Raw genomic sequence first — 17303 nt, 5'->3', positions numbered from 1 at the left:
AGATTTGGGCCTGTGTCAGGTGACTGCAGGAGACTTTGTGGAAACGGGGCTTCATTCTGGGTTGAACGTTATCAGGAGGCAGGGGTGATTGTGATTAGGTATCTTTATTTTATTTAAAAGGAGGGAAGACCTGAGTGGTTAATTGCAATTGTAATGTAATTGATAAAGAAGCACTGTCACACAAATCAGGTAGGAATTTGGGGGTGTTTGGTCACTTTGGTGGTTTAGACAGGTTCATGTATCTTTTTTTGCTCAGACATGTTAATGAGGGGGTCTTATTTTTGTCAATATCCATCACAGCCCCAGGGTGACTCTTTTGATGTTGATACTGTGTGAATTGCTTTCACCAGGAGAACACCAAGGCCTAGCTCTGAGTGCTAGACTAGCTCCTGGATGTCAGGGACAGCTTCTAGCTTTCGCAATATGTAATTAATAATTAGTAAAAGGTGAGAGTTGACTAATGTCTCTTTTATAAACTAGTTTCCCTTAGTTATCTCATCACTGTGACCTGGTATACCTGGGGGGACATGTGTGCACCTCCCCTCCATCCTTCAGAAAAGCTGGCTGCAGAGCCAATTTTATCACTTCTGTGTGAGTTCTAAGATCCTTACTGAAAAAAAAAAAATTAACACCAAATGAACTCCGACCAAACAAAGAATGAATCCAAGAAAAAGGAAGGGAGTAGGTATTAGAACAGTTGTGAACAAAGAATATAGTGACATGTATAGTCAGGTATGTGATAGACTTTTCTCTTTTCTAAAAATTAAGAATAAGCATGATCAAATTAATATAGAGGATTTTAGTGCTAGAAGAGGCACAAGGAAGAGGAGATAGGAAGTAACGTTGAGTATTTTTTTCTTTGTACGAGTGAAGGCTTGTGAATTCCGCATATTGTTAGAAGACTAATATGTGTTTTATGTGTTTAATTATATGGGATATAGGAAATATAAAAACAGGTGAAAAATACAGTGAAATACAATGAATACAACGAAAATTTGATCATCGTAACATAAGGCAGAAAAGAGGAAGAACTATGAACAAGTCAGCAATCACAGAAAAGGTATACACGCCAAATCTCCTTATTAAAAGAAACACTCTCGGGTGGCATAAAAAGATGAAATTCTAGCTATCTGCTGCTATAAGAGATGCCATAAAACAAAAGAGATGAAAATAAAGGAATGGAAAGTATAACCATAAATGCTAACAATAGAAGGCAGATTAATTAATATCACTGTTAATAGGAGACAAAATTAAATTCAAGGTGAAAAGCATTCAACAGGATGAAGAGTATTTTATAGAGATAAAATATGTCAGCCAAAAGATAATGTGAATAATGGGTCTTTATCAATTTGAAACCTATAAAACAAACTGCTAAAGTCTGTAATATAGATAATGGATTTGTCACATTCTCTCTTTTTTTTTAAGTTTATTTTTGAGAGTGAGCAAACATAAGCAGGGGAGGGGCAGAGAGAGAGGAGACAGAGAATCCCAAGCAGGCTCTGTGCTGAGCCCACAGAGCCCGATGCAGGGCCTGAACTCATGAACCGCAAAATCATGACCTGAGCCGAAATCAAGAGTTGGACGCTTAACTGACTGAGCCACCGAAGCACCTCACATTTTCCTTTTTACTTAACTAATCCTCCATTGAAATTAGCGGATCATGCGAACCAAAAAACGATACAAGGAATAGAAGATTTGAATAACAATCACTCAGTATGATTATATAGTTATAAAGTGTTGTACCTAGTTTATGAAAATACAAAATCTTTACAAGTATTGACGTAACTACAATTGGCCTTGACTAAGGTTTCAGAGTTTCTCAGAAAATCCCCCCAGTACTCCCAAATCCTAGAGAACCACCATTCCTAAGGAAAATGTAATAAAATCATAATTTAAGCAATAAGAAATGTTAATGTCAGGGGTGTATGGCTGGCTCAGCTGGAGGAACATGTGACTCTTGATCTCGGGGTCAGGAGTTTGAGACCCATATTGGGTGTAGAGATTACTCAAATAAGCAAAAAAAAAAAAAAAAAAAAAAAAGGAATTTAATGTCTATTCACATAAATTTTTTTCTAATCACTTTTCTGAATGACTGTTAGGGTACAAATTGAAACCAAAGCTGAAATTACAAATTACTTGGGGATAAAAGAATACAAGTTTGAAAGTATCCCATATTATATAAATCTATAGAATGTGGCTATAAAATTATTTAGAAAATAGTTTTAAAAGCATTTAGTAAAAATAGAAACAAACTAAACATCGTATTAAGATAGTAATAGAACAATAAAATAAGTACAAATAGGTAGAAGGAAGGATAATGCAGGAAAAAAAGTTTTAAAATGTTTATTTATTTTGAGAGAGAGCACATGTGCAAGTAGGGAAGGGGCGGAAAGAGAGGGAAAGGGAATCCCAAGCAGGTTCCGTGCTGTCAGCACAGAACCCCACACGGGGCTCAGTCTCAGGAACCATGAGATCATGACCCGAGCTGAAATCAAGAGTCAGATGCTTAACTGACTGAGCCACCGAGGCACCCCCACCCCCCAAATTTGTTTTAATGATGTAGAAAACGAATTTATCATCTGTAAATTAACCCCAAAACTAGTTTTTTGCTTTTTTAAAAAAATTCTTATAAAATTTCAGGCCGATTTTGAACTTGTCTGATTTAAAAATAAAAAAAGAAGAGCCCCAAGGATAAGAAAGGAAGTACAACCAGAATTCTGGAAGAGCAAAATACTCCTAATTATCCTACTTCTAATTGTTAATTTTTTGTCACCCAGATTTCCTCATTTATTTCCTGGGGAAAATATACATGACTAGACTTGAAGCCTGAATAGAGTGATAACTAGAAGTGGAAGAGAAAATACAGTTTGGCTTTTACCTAAAAAAAAAAAAGCCCAATTGGGTTTTTGTTTTGTTCTGTTTTTGTTTTTGCAGTGAGTTCTACTAAACCTTCAAGGAAGGTGTTAGATTTCATTTGAAATCCTAAGAAAGAAGCCAGCTTTTCCAGTGAAGTCTGGAACAGGGTGATGAGAATGCTTGTTATTACTGCCCTGTAACTAGAGACTGTTTCTATTTTTAACAAAGAAATAATCTAAATATTGCAAAGAAAGAGATCGGTGTCTCTGATTATCCGTCTAAACCATCCCGAAGGGATCAACTAAAAAGTTACTGGACCTAATACTAACAGTTCAACTAACATGAATGAATCTAAAGCCAATATGCAAATATTTGTCTATCTTCTATACCATCAAAAACTCATTAAAAAGTATAATTAAAGAAAAAGCCCATTTAAAATTATCATCCACTGTAAAACAGGTGGGTCGAATAGATAGATCCTACATAAGATACCTAAAAGAAGATGAAAATAAATGTAGACCATTAACTCTAGAAGGAAAAAAAAGTCAGTATTATAAAGATAGTTCTCCTGAACAGGACCTTTTGTGGAATTTGATAAATCAAGTTTAAAGAGAAAATACTAAAAAAAACGATACACTTGAAAGAGAGAAATTGAATAGGGTTGGGAGAGGCTTGTTGTACCAGGTATCATGTGTATTAATATAAAAGTATGGTAGTAATAAAGTGTTATCAGCATTATAATAAATCTATTCAGTAAAGAATCTAGAAGCAGGCCCATGAATATAAGGGCATTTAGTATTTAGGACTTCAGCTATTGATAAAAGTATCCTTTCAAATCAGTGTCAAAAAGACAATTCGACAAATTGTATTGAGCCAACACAATTAGAATATGATGAAGAATGTTTTTGGAAAGGAGATTCTACCCCCAAAATCATAAGTCACACACATAACTCAGAAGCCATAAGGAAAAATACAGATTTGACTGCAGGAAAAAATTGTGGTAGGTGACAACAGTGAACAGTATTACAAGTGAGTCTAGGAGAAAATATTTGCCTCAAGAGTAATGGACAAAGGCTTAATTTCACAAAGAACTCTTATAAATTAGTAAGAAAAAGACAACTCTAGAAAAATTGACAAATGGCTTGAACTAGCAGTTCAAAGACAAGAGATATAACATCAATAAAAATATTTAGCCTCACTGATGATCAGAGAAACATAAAAAATTTTATTTTGACACTGGCCAAAATGTAAATGTATTGATAGTAGCTAGCATTAGGCAACGGGCTTTCATGTATTCAACTGTGAGCACCTGGTATAGATCAAGCACTATACTAGGTTACTAGGTTCTAGGCATGTATGATGAATAAAGCAAATCTAGCCCCTGAATTTGGTTTATTTCTAGTGTGGAAATTCAGATAATAAACCAGATGACCAAGGAATATATAGGATAACAGACTATAATTCCTATGAGAGAACATAGGGGAAGATAATGATCTCTACCAGTGATCAAGAATACTGAAACTGGGAGGGGAGAATGTAGGGGAGACCTGCATCTCTGAGAGAATGACAGTTGAGTGGAGGGATGAGAAAGGAACGAGTCCTGCTGAGAACCAGGGAAGTGGGTCCTAGGCTGCGGGAGCAGCACCCAGTATATTCGGAAAGGAAGCTGATATATTTGGGTTGAAGTGGGGGAAGAGAGATCATGAAGTTGACAAGATTGATAGGAGCCAGAGAAATCATGCAGGCCATGGCATATAGTTTGGGTTTTATTTAAGCTACAGGAACAAACCTCCAGAAGCTGTTTTATTGTTTTTAAAGAAGTGATTACTGTTTGCTGTGTCAAGAATAGATTTGAGGAGGCAAGAATGGAAATGGAGAAGCTAGAGACAACATCATGGCGGTAGTCCAGGCAGGAGTTGGTGTTGGCTCTGGTCAGAGTGATGTCCGTGTTCATGAATTTCATGTGAAGCCTGTCTACACCCCTGCCCCCATCCTCCTCCATGTCTACCATCCCCAAACACCTGATAGGTTATTTTTCCCCAAGTTTGATTCACTTGCTCTGGTGCCCATGCAGAGAAAGCAGATGGTCGACTTTATCTTAGAGAGTCAAAGACATTTGTAAAGGAAAGATTATAAAAATGCACTGTGGGCTCTAAGCTGCACAATAAATAGAGATGGGTAGGAACTGATGGTGAGAAAAAGGGAGGAATGATGGCTTGGAAATCCCAAACCGGGCAGAAAATGGTTGGAGTGACGATGTTTGTGCCAAGAACACGGAATGATAGAAAGCTCTGTCCAAGAGTGGTGTTTGTCAGTTCTTCTGTTGGAGGGAGGATACTTGTTCATGACGGTAGAGTTTAGGGTAGGACTCTAGGAGTGTGGCTGAGGCAGACTGAAGAGGTGTTGGAGATGAGAAAATAAAAAGTGGAGCCTGGGAGCTGGAAGGCAAGGAGGAGATCCGGGACATCCATGTCTCCAACGGTAGTTGAGATGGGGAGGAAGCCTGGTCGTGATGAATGAGAGATGCTTCGGACCAGAAGGTTTGGAGTGTGTAATAGCAAAGAGGGGAGAAGAATGTAGGGTATACTGATGTCAAGGGCACTAACCGGAACAGACTTTTTTTTTTTTTTTTTGCAAGTGATGGAGGGAGAAGTCATTGTCTGAAGTAACATGAGGAGCAAAGAAGAGGCCTGTGTTCCCACCCCCCCTCCAGGCACTGAGGAAAATGTATGAGAAATAAGATGCCTCCATTTAGGGAACTAGGAGGCAAATGCTGTCTTTAGGTTTTGTCTTCTCTTGGTTTCAGGTAAGGAAGAGAGCTGAGGGAGATTCCTTTTTTTTTTTTTTTCTTCTGAAATAATTTTCAGCTTAGAGAAAGGTTACAAAAATAGTACAGAGTTTTGCACTGAGACTTTCTAGCTTCCCCTAATGTTAATATCTTGTATAAACCATAGTACATTTATCAAACTAGGCAATTAAGATTGACACAATAAACTACAGGCTTTATTAGAATTTCACCAATTTCTCCTCAATGTTCTTTTTTCTATTTTAGGATCTGATTCAGGATCACATAATATAATTAATGGTCATGACTATTTAGTTTCCTCTAGTCTGTGACAGTGCCTCATTTTTGCCTTATGTTTCATGACCTTGACACTTTCAGTCAGTACTGGTTAGTTACTTTGTAGAATGTACCTCTAATTTGGGTTTATCTGATATTTTCTTATGATAAGATTGAGGTTTTAATTTTCAGCATACTAAGAGGTGATCCTGTGTCCTTGGAGCATCCTATCAAGAGGGTATATGATGTTGATGTCCTCATTACTGGTGATACTAACTTTCATTATTTGGTCAGGGTGGTCTCCACTGTAAAGTTAATTGTTTTTTTCCCTTTGTAATTGATATTTTGTAGTTGGTGGAAATACTTTAAGACTATTCTAATATCCTGTTATCCTCAGACTTTTCCCCACTGATTTTAGCTTTGAGTGCTTATAAGTATATGAATGTTTTTTGTTCACACCCACTTATATGAAACTGACTCAGTCAAAACCATCTCAGTTTAGTTTATTCGATAACCCATATTACTAAGCACAAAGCAGAGACTGAGGAAGAATTTGTTGCTGGCGCAAATGCGTATGTGAATGTAAGAATGATTACTTGCTCACCTAAACCTCACAGTGGCCAAGTTCAGGTTTGTGAAGGTATTGTGAAAGACAGGAAGAATGTATTGTTAGTCCTCCTAGAGAAGGATTCCTAAGACACGCTAAGATTGTGTTTCCAAATGTGTGTGATAGCATGATTTAATCATTAAGTCAGAATCATGTGGACCTCAGAGAATTACGCATATTAAATATCCATCGGTACCTCTATAGTAGATCCCAAGATCACCAGGGGTGCTTTTGAGAAACACGGGTTCCCGGATCCGATACCAGACATGCTGAATTGGAAAGTTTAAGTCTTGAGTCCAGGGCTTAACAAGAAGCAGCGTGGATGGTTCTTATGGTGTCAGCCACACGTGGGTCTTCCTATTGGCATTTTGGAAATTATTGCTCTAAGGAATCCAGAATGGTATCTGCAAAACTTTTCCCCGTAAGCACCACAATAGTGTGTATGCTTTTTCTCTCTTTGAGAAGCATTGCAAAATCACAGAAAATATGTATCAATCACTAAGGTCACACTTAGGATTTTGCCTACATTTGTTTCATTTTTAAAAAAGAAATTAGGGGCGCCTGGGTGGCGCAGTCGGTTAAGCGTCCGACTTCAGCCAGGTCACGATCTCGCGGTCCGTGAGTTCGAGCCCCGCGTCAGGCTCTGGGCTGATGGCTCGGAGCCTGGATCCTGTTTCCGATTCTGTGTCTCCCTCTCTCTCTGCCCCTCCCCCGTTCATGCTCTGTCTCTCTCTGTCCCAAAAATAAATAAAAAATGTTAAAAAAAAAAAAAAAGAAATTAAATGGTATAGTGATGGCTAAAGTGTTAGTTAGCCTTTCACTCTCATCCCTTCCCTCTATTTTTTCTCTAACAGCAACAGTGTTCTGGTGTGTAACATTTGTCAGTGCCCTTCAGCAGAAGACCACCAGGGACATACCTGTAGTTGAACATTATGGGTTTATTACAAAAAAGGAAAACATGGGACACCTGGGTGGCTCAGTCGGTTAAGTGTCAGACTTCGGCTCAGGTCATGATCTCATGTCTCATAGGTTCAAACCCCACGTCTGGCTCTGTGCTGACAGCTCAGAGCCTGGAGCCTGCTTCGGATTCTGTGTGTTCCTCTCTCTCTCTCTCTCTCTCTCTGCCCCTCTTCTACCTGTGTTCTCTCTCAAAAACAAACAACTAAAAAAGAAAATAGGGAAAACACACGCTGTAAGAAATGGAGGGATATCTCAGTAAGAGTGTTAGAAATAACTGATGAGGATTTAGGTTTCAGTTAGGTAATTTGGGGAAGGGTCTAAAGGAGCAGGAGATTGCTCTAGATTGTGTGTTGTCAGCATGTGGGGACAATTCTGTGATTGGATGTCTCACTAAATGTTACCTATAGGGAGGACAGCCTAGATGAATATGACACTGTAATTGGTAAGGAAGTCTGCATTCATTTAGCAAGATGGGGGATATTTGGTAATTTGTGAGGTCTACTTGGGTAAAGTGGATATTCTGTGGGACCATTTATGTCCATCAGTAGAACAACATGGCTTAGCTGTAAACATTGGATTAGTTTGTAATAACATTGAGATTAAGATGTGTCAGAACAGTTCCTAAATATCTTGGGCTGCTTTTCTTTTTCTCATCATGTACATTGTTCCAATTTTATTACATATATGTGAATCCACACAAGGTACAGACTGTTGTTTTATGTCCTTCAGATACTTTGATCACTGTCTCATACCTTTACAACTCCTCCCTCCCCCCCGCCCCGCATCCCAACTGGATACTGTTTTTTGAGATTTCACCGTATCGATTCTTCAACGTTTTTAATTTATTTTTGGGACAGAGAGAGACAGAGCATGAACGGGGGAGGGGCAGAGAGAGAGAGGGAGACACAGAATCGGAAACAGGCTCCAGGCTCCGAGCCATCAGCCCAGAGCCTGACACGGGGCTCGAACTCACGGACCGCGAGATCGTGACCTGGCTAAAGTCGGACGCTTAAACGACTGCGCCACCCAGGCGCCCCTCACCGTATCGATTCTTGATGTAGATCTAGTTCATTCTCTTCTTCCTTTCCATTCTCATCTTCCCCTCACCCCCACTCCACATCTTTCTATCTCTGGGACTCTCTCTCTCTCTCTTTTTTTAATGTTTTATTTATCTTTGAGAGTGAGAGACAGAGCACTAGCAGGGAAGGGAGCAGAAAGGGAGGGAGACACAGAATCCTAAGCAGACTCCAGGCTCTGAGTTGTCAGCACAGAGCCTGATACCGGGCTGTGAGATCAGGACCTGAGCCCAAGTCAGACGCTTAACTGACTGAGCCACCCAGGCGCTGCCCCCCCCCCTTTTTTTTAAAATTCTATATCTGGGACTCTTACAGCAGTGCTGGATTAAATGACCTTGTTCAGGTGTCTTTAAATACCTATGCAAGAGTTTCTCTAGAGTTGGTACCTAGGCATTATGCACATATTCATCTCTACTAAGCACTGTCAAATTACTCCCTGAAGTGGTAACACCAATTTTCCCTTCCATTAGCAATTTATAAGAGGACCAGTTTTGTAAGACACCCTCCCCAGTATTTGGAAGGTTCATGCTTTTTTATGCTCTGAGCCTAGGTAGCTCCTAGGCCTAACAGGAAGACAGCTCCAGAATGAAGCCCCTTTCCCACCTTCCCCTCCCCTGACTAAAGTTCTGAAATAGCTGTTTAGCTGAATCCTTGAGAATCCTTGTTTCTCATCTTCCTCAACTCTTCTTGGCTGCCTCTTACACTTTTGGAATTGATCACTTAATTGAGAAATGATTCTCTTGTACATACTTCCTTTCTTTCTTTTTGTTTTTAATTTACATCCAAATTAGCATATAGTGCAACAATGATTTCAGGAGTAGATTCCTTAAGTGCCCCTTACCCATTTAGCCCAGCCCCACTCCCACAACCCCTCCAAAACCCTCAGTGTGTTCTCCATATTTATGAGTCTCTTCTGTTTTGTCCCCCTCCCTGTTTTTATATTATTTTTGTTTCCCTTCCCTTATGTTCATCTGTTTTGTCTCTTAAAGTCCTCATATGAGTGAAATCATATGATATTTGTCTTTCTCTGACTAATTTCACTTAGCAAAATACCCTCCAGTCCCATCCACATAGTTGCAAATGTCAAGATTTCATTCTTTTTGATTCCCGGGTAATACTCCATTGTGTATATGTGTGTATATATGTGTGTACACACACACACACACATATACACACACATATATACACACATATCCACAATGGAGTATTACACTATATATATACATATATATATACACACACACACATATACACACATATACACAGTGGAGTATTACAATATATATATATACATATACATATATATATACACACACACATATACATATATATACACACACACACACATATACACACATATACACAATGGAGTATTACTATATATATACATATATATGTATACATATATACATATATGTGTGTGTGTGTGTATATATATATATATATATATATATATATATATACACACACCACATCTTCCTTATCCGTTCATCCATCAATGGACATTTGGGCTCTTTCCATACTTTGACCATTGTTAATAGTGCTGCTATAAACATTGGGGTGCATGTGTCCTTCAAAACAACACACTTGTATCCCTTGGATAAATACCTAGTATTGCAATTGCTGGGTCATAGAGTAGTTCTATTTTAGTTTTTTAAGGAACCTCCATACTGTTTTCCAGAGTGGCTGTACCAGCTTGCATTCCCACCAACAATGCAAAAGAGATCCTTTTCCTCTGCATCCTCGCCAACATCTGTTGTTGCCTGACTTGTTAGCCATTCTGACAGGAGTGAGGTGGTATCTCATTGTGGTTTTGACTTGTATTTCCCCGATGATGAGTGATGTGGAGCATTTTTTTCATGTGTTGGTTGGCCATCTGGATGTCTTCTTTGGAGAAGTGTCTATTCATGTCTTTTGCCCATTTCTTCACTGGATTATTTGTCTTTTGGGTGTTGAGGTGATAATTTATTTATAGATTTTGGATACTAACCCTTTATCTGATATGTCCTTTGCAAATATCTTCTCCCATTCTGTCGGTTGCCTTTTAGTTTTGCTGATTGTTTCCTTAGCTGTGTTGTACATATTTCTTATGTTATTAGGGTAGTCTAGGGGTTGTGACAGACTTTAAAGTATAGAATAGTTTGAATACTATGTTGTTTTTTTCTTGCTCATTTAAGGAATGGGTGAACAAGTTTGGGTGGAGGCCCTCTCCACTCAGATATTCAGGCACCAAGCCATATGGGCTCTCCTACCTTCAATATACAACCTCTGGGTTTGTGCTGGGGGTTGTCTTTACTCCAGCCAGCCAGAAAGAGAAAAACATATGGAGGTGCATGTGTAAGAAGTTTGTAATTAGTCCTGGAAGGGGTGTGCATCACTTCCTTTCACAGTCTATTGGTCAAGACTCAACCCCGTGGCCAACCTTAACTGAAAGGGAGGCCAGGGTATGTAGTCAAGTTGTGTCACTAGAATAAGAGAACATGAATTTGATGGACATTTAGCAGTCTCTGCTGCATCTGAATTGTATGGAAGTGAGGTTAGGATAAACTATGGGAATCACCCTAACAACAAACACAAAGTACCCTTGAAGATCTTAAGTTGGATGTGAGTGAACTAAATCTTCTAAACCAAGTCTGACTTAATTGGTTCATCCACTCTGTGGAGAGTAAAGGAAGGAGTCCTGTATTTATGCTTATGTCAGAATGATGAACAAAAAAGGGTCATCCCTTCTATAGGTGGCAGAATCACAGGGATGACAAAGAGCAAGAAACTCCCAAGGGAAAGGTGACCTAGTGCTGCAGTCAGGGTTCTCAGTCTTGTTGGACTTCCCACCAGGAGATTCTCCTGGGGGGAGGGGCAGAGAGAGAGAGGGAGACACAGAATCTGAAGCAAGCTCTAGGCCCTGAGCTGTCAGCACAGAGCCCGACGCGGGGCTCGAACTCACCGACCATGAGATCATGACCTGAGCTGAAGTAGGATGCTTCACCGACTGAGCCACCCAGGCACTCTGAGATTCTCCCACTTTTGCCCTCAAGAAGGTTCTTCTGTATTTTATTTTTATTAAATGTGACCATAATTGCCTATAAGTATCCCAGTTCAGTTTAGTCAATATATGGAAATTACATTCTATACCTAGACCTATACTGACAGTTGAGAAATACCAGTCAGTTAGTTTAGTAACTTGGAACGTGGCTTGTCAATATGGTTCATCTTTGGAATAATCCACATTCTCCACAGACCCGTACTTGAATTCCTGTGGCAGTCCTGTGGCCCTGTCATTATGATTTAATCCTGTGGCATAAGTGGGGCAGTGATAATTGGTAGAAGGGCCAGGGCTAGTGGTTGGCTACGCAGGCAGTTTTGTCCTAGGCACCAGCAGGTAAGAAACCACTGTCAGAACACAACGTGAGGCTGCCCGTCAACTTGGTCTGAGGTTCTTTCCTTGTTTATCGCAGTGTTTCTTTTTCACCGCTTTTCCTAGGTCTGAACTCAGGATATTCAGAAATCTCATCCAAACTTCTGGCAACTCTCTTCTTTGAACACTTTTGACTGATGACTTCATAAAGCCCCAGACAGTGGGGCAGCTTCCAGGCTCTGAGACTTCATTAGTCTCCTTGTCTATTCTGGGCAAGATAAGCAATCCTAGACAAATGGAGAGGCTGTTTGTCTCCAGTGCCGAAGCCTTATGTTTCTCAGGGTGATGTACGTCGCTTACCTTTTTGCTCTTCCTTTCCCAGCTCAAGCTTCTGACCTTGTTCAAATGCCATGTTCTATCTAAGTAATTATTTGAAGTGATGTTGGAATCCCTGTTTAGTTTTGAATTCCTTGTTTTGATTTTCCTCCACTTGGATACCATTTATTTTTACCAGACCATTGATGCGTTTTTGGGTGTCCGTATCTTAAGTGCTTGACAAGTTGAGGACTAAAATATCAGGGGGGAAGAAGGGGGGTAACTGAGGGAAGGAGGCAGGCAGTGAGAGGGCTGCAAGAGGCTGGTGCAGTATGCATTAGGCCTCCATGAATGAAGTATTTGGTTGTGCATCGGAAATAAGGGGGGAAAAATCCCACAAATTACATGGGGAAAGGACAAAGAAACGGAGATCAGTGGTAGGCCAAATGGGGAAGTCACTGAAATGAGGTCTAGGGAACAATTCTAGTGTTCTCTGCTTGACATAGGTGAGAGGAGAAATTGGGGTGATGGTTTGGGGTTTTTAAGGGAAAAACAAAGACCTTCTTAAAACTGAGGCTATTTCTCGGCCAATCTTTCTGAGCTAACAAGAGATGTCGGAAATGCAGGCCAGAACCAGCAGCATTTCTTACCTTCCATGGAAGGTACAAATCAAATGCGAAGGTGTGTATGTGTGCATGTGTCTGTGTAAGGGGCCATAACTGCTTTCAGAATCCCATAGGGGCTCCACGATCCATATGTGGTTAAGAGTTACAGGATTGGAGGGCCTGTATCCCGAGAGCAGCCAAAGCCATGAGGGCAGCGAGAGGAGAAAGCGGGCGAAGGGCCACAGGAAACCAGCGTGGAATGCGGTCTCACAGGGGACCCAACGTGCCACGGCTCTATCGTGCGGTCTGAATGTCAGGCTTTAAATACTGAGACGGGAAGTTAGGACCCCACACTGTAGAATCTGAGGGAGCATGTATCTCCATGTCAAGGAGATAGAAATGAAATCCCAGTTTCACATGCCACAAACCTAATTTTATACTTTTCAGATGAATGTTCTTCAACAAGGCGGTCTTATGGTAGCATTTTATTTTGGTTTTCTACGCGACCTTGTTCTCACACTAACCTTTTGTTCTACCCAGGACACTTTAAGTCATCACCCAGTGAATGTCTTGGCTAGTATCCAGAGGCACGATAAGTGATGATATTTCTGTTTTTATGAAGGCCCTAACACCTGTTTGTGTCCCTGCTAGCAAAACTGCGGAGTTCCTGAGCAGACTGGACACAGAGTCGCCAGATAGAAGTACCTGTCAAAAGGCTCTTCATGACCCACAGTCTTCAACTTGGGTAAGTGGGAGGCCATGCAGGGTTGCTGTCCGGTACTTTATAAAGAGGCATTTGGTGAATGAAGGCTAAGGGCACAGAGTGAGCTGTGTATAATAGATGGCTGGAACTAAAGGCAGATGGACCTGATCTGAAACTCAACTTCAGCTGTTGCTTCCTTGAGCTATAAAACAATGCTTGCACTTGGTTATCTACATTACGGGCACCTGGACTAAACACCACCCTTTGAAAAGCCTTTGATCTCATCCAGTCATCCATCCATTTATCTGTCCTCCAAATTTTATGTTTACGTAAGGTCACGTAAGGTCTACCATGTGCATACAGTTTCTGCCTGGAAGGACTGTAATTTGGGTGGGACAGTCATTGTCTGGGCTGCCGTGGGTACTGCAGGATGTGGGCACAACATGCTAGAGGTGTCCCCCAGACATCAAGACATCCAGAAATACCTCACATGGGAAGCCAGCAGAATACCACTGCAGAAATTTGTATGCTGCATTGGAGATCTTGGACCTCATTCTGTGAGTGCTGAAGGCACTAAAACTTTTCAAACAGGGAAGGTTCAAAGTCAGGTTTGTATTTTAGTGGGGTCACACTGGTAACCATGTGAAGGATGGCTTTGAGGGAATGGAGAGGCAGAGAGGCCTCTGAGAGGCTCTGCGTTAGTCCAGGTAAGGAATGATAAAGACATGAAATAGGGCAGTGGATGGGAGGATGGAGATGAGAGCACAGGTCAGAGAACCGTTTAAAAGGTGAGTGGAGGGGCGCCTGGGTGGCGCAGTCGGTTAAGCGTCCGACTTCAGCCAGGTCACGATCTCGCGGTCCGTGAGTTCGAGCCCCGCGTCGGGCTCTGGGCTGATGGCTCGGAGCCTGGAGCCTGTTTCCGATTCTGTGTCTCCCTCTCTCTCTGCCCCTCCCCCGTTCATGCTCTGAGTCTCTCTGTCCCAAAAATAAATTAAAAAAAAGTTGAAGAAAAAAAAAAATAAAAGGTGAGTGGAAAGAGCCTACATGTCCATCAACTGACGGATGGATCAAGTAGATGTGGTTTATGTATACAATGGAATACTGCTTGGCAACGAGAAAGAATGAAATCTGGCCATTTGCAGCACCGTGGATGGAACTGGAGGGTATTATGCTAAGTGAAATAAGTCAGTCAGGGAAAGGCAGATACCGTATGTTTTCACTCATATGTGGATCTTGAGAAACTTAACAGAAGACCATGGGGGAGGGGAAGGGGGAAAAAAAAGTTAGAGGGAGGGAGGCAAACCATAAGAGACTCTTAAGGACTGAGAACCAACTAAGGGGAGATGGGGGCTGGGGGAGAGGGGAAAGTGGGTGATGGGCATTGAGGAGGGCACCTGTTGGGTGAGCGCCGGGTGTTGTATGGAAACCAATTTGACAATAAATTATATTAAAAAAATAAAAGGTGAAGTTGGCAGGGCCTTGGTTATTGACTGGTTAACTGGGGACAACAAAGTAAGTATAATTCAGGATGCCTCTGGAAATGGTTGTAGCTGAAAGAAAGGATGGGTTTAAGTTTTTAAAAGTGTGCGCTTTAGTGACCATGATTTAACATGTCAAGAAGCTATTATGACACTCCTTGGGATAAGTTCATTGTACTCTTACTTACAAATGTTTAAATGTTCCTCCCCCCACCCTCGTCCCCCACTTCTAAGGTGGTGCTCCAAAGTCTAAGATTTGCCATGGGTCCTGTCACATCTGTCCTCTCTCCTCTCACTGCAGGGCATGAAAGGACAGACTTGAAAACTGTAGGTAGAGAGCTAAATCCTGTGTAGGGACAGTCCTTGACGTCTGTCCAGATACCCTGTGGCCGTGAGGGAGGGAGAGAAGACAGGAATTGGATAACTTTATCAACTGGGTGCTTGGCTGCCAGGATGGTCTTGACTCTGTTTGAAGGCTTCCCGAATCCTATGAAACACCCGGCAGAATGTGTGTGCCTGGCCTATTGATTTTGGTTTGTTTCTTCAATTTAACAAGATCATCCTGAATTTTAATATTGTCCATAACATGACTAATGTCTCCCAGGACTGCATTTTCTGTGGATTGATTAGTGCATTAGTCACAAGATCCTCAGAGCTATTAATAGAAAATATGGAACAGCATTGGACCCAGGATGATTCTTTATGAACTGCATTCAATAGCTGCTCCCATTTCGACACAAACTATTAATAATTTGTTGGTGTTCAATATATTTAAGTGACTTTTTTTTTTTTACCAATATTGTACTCTTCTTCTGTCTAATCCATCTGCATAGAATTCCTCTGAGAATGCTTTGCAGAACCATTTCTAATGCTTTAGGAATGACACGCCTTTACAATGCACTTTTGTAACATGGAAGGAAGACACCTGTAGTTTGCCTTAACTGTGGTCAATGTATAGAATGTCAACGCTGTGTGACCCCCATTTCTATGGGGGTGTGATAAGCTACAAGCTTTCAAGTTTTTTTTTAAAAATTTAATTATCACATAATGTACCTTTTCAGAGAAAGTTGTTCTTATTACATTTATTTACGTGTGGATCTTCCATGGGCAGCTGGGAATTTAATACATACTCTATAATTACATCAGTGGAAAAGACGGCAAGAATATTCCTTTAAGCGATACGGAAGAGAACTTCAGACCAAAGATACTTACAGTGTTTACTTACACATGGATTGATACAGTTCTCTGTACTGTGTGTGTGCCTGTGAGAAGTGCCAGAAAATATGCCCCCTTCCTCAGTCATAATCATTGAATATTTCTGGTTGTACACTAAATGGTTTCCAGTCTGCTTTGTTGCCTCTTGCTGCCTCCTCTACAGCGAATAGTCGTTTAAAAACATCTCATCCGGTTGTTCCACTGCCCGTGGCTCCCTGTATCTTCAAGGAATAAAGTCAGAATGCCTTAGCTTGAGCACAGAGCCCTTTCTGCCCTCTGCCTTCCTCCCTTCCCTCACGACTCCTTTCTGTACGTAGAATCTAGGTCTTGGCTGCTCTAAGTAGGGTCCATGGACCAGTAGCGTGGGCCTCACCCGGGAGCCTAGAGGGGTGTAGATGAAGCTCAGGCACCACTCCAGTCCTGAGTATGAAGCTGAATTTTAACACGGTCTGTGGCGACTTGTGCACACATTAATGTCTGCGGAGCGCTGCTCTATAGCTTGTGCCTTTCCAGCCATTTCCTCTCACTTCTGCTTGGAACTCCTCGTGCGGATGGTTTAATTTTTATCCACATGCCACATGTTTTTTCAAAAAAAGCCAACACTTGAAGGCCTGTGTCCCTTGCACTCCTTTAATCTCACTCCCGCTCCCAGTATTTTAAACTCTGTGTATTAATTTCCCATTGCTTATAAAATAAGGCCTGGGGGCGCCTAGGTGGCTCAGTCAGTTAAGCGTCCGATTTCGGTTCAGGTCATGATCTCACGGTCCGTGGGTTCGAGCCCCACGTCGGGCTCTGTGCTGACAGCTCAGAGCCTGGAGCCTGTTTCAGATTCTGTGTCTCCCTCTTTCTCTGACCCTCCCCTGTTCATGCTCTCTCTCTGTCTCAAAAATAAATAAATGTTAAAAAAAAAATTTTTTTTTTAAATAAATAAAATAAAATAAGGCCTGGCGATGTAATGCACAGCCTGTGGCCACAGTTAACAATACCGTACTGCGTATTTGGAAGTTGCTAAGAGAGATCTTAAAAGGTCCGTCACAAGAAAAACACTTTTGTAACTACGTGTGGTGATGGA

General features: G+C 41.1%; 1 protein-coding gene across 3 annotated transcripts in view; it reads left to right on the top strand.

The window, feature by feature from the left end:
* Positions 1–17303, top strand: part of EPSTI1 (epithelial stromal interaction 1) — a 99166-nt gene that overhangs the window by 39525 nt on the left and 42338 nt on the right. For all 3 annotated transcript variants that reach the window (XM_058684325.1, XM_058684314.1, XM_058684330.1), the window contains exon 7: positions 13487–13580. In XM_058684325.1, the coding sequence (XP_058540308.1) occupies positions 13487–13580 (94 nt within the window). The remainder of the gene's footprint in view (positions 1–13486; positions 13581–17303) is intronic.

The sequence above is a fragment of the Neofelis nebulosa genome, chromosome 1 (assembly GCF_028018385.1).
Source record: "Neofelis nebulosa isolate mNeoNeb1 chromosome 1, mNeoNeb1.pri, whole genome shotgun sequence".
NCBI classification, from domain to species: Eukaryota; Metazoa; Chordata; class Mammalia; order Carnivora; family Felidae; genus Neofelis; species Neofelis nebulosa.
Note: the sequence above shows the minus strand (reverse complement) of the source record. Positions and strands in the feature narration are given on the sequence as shown.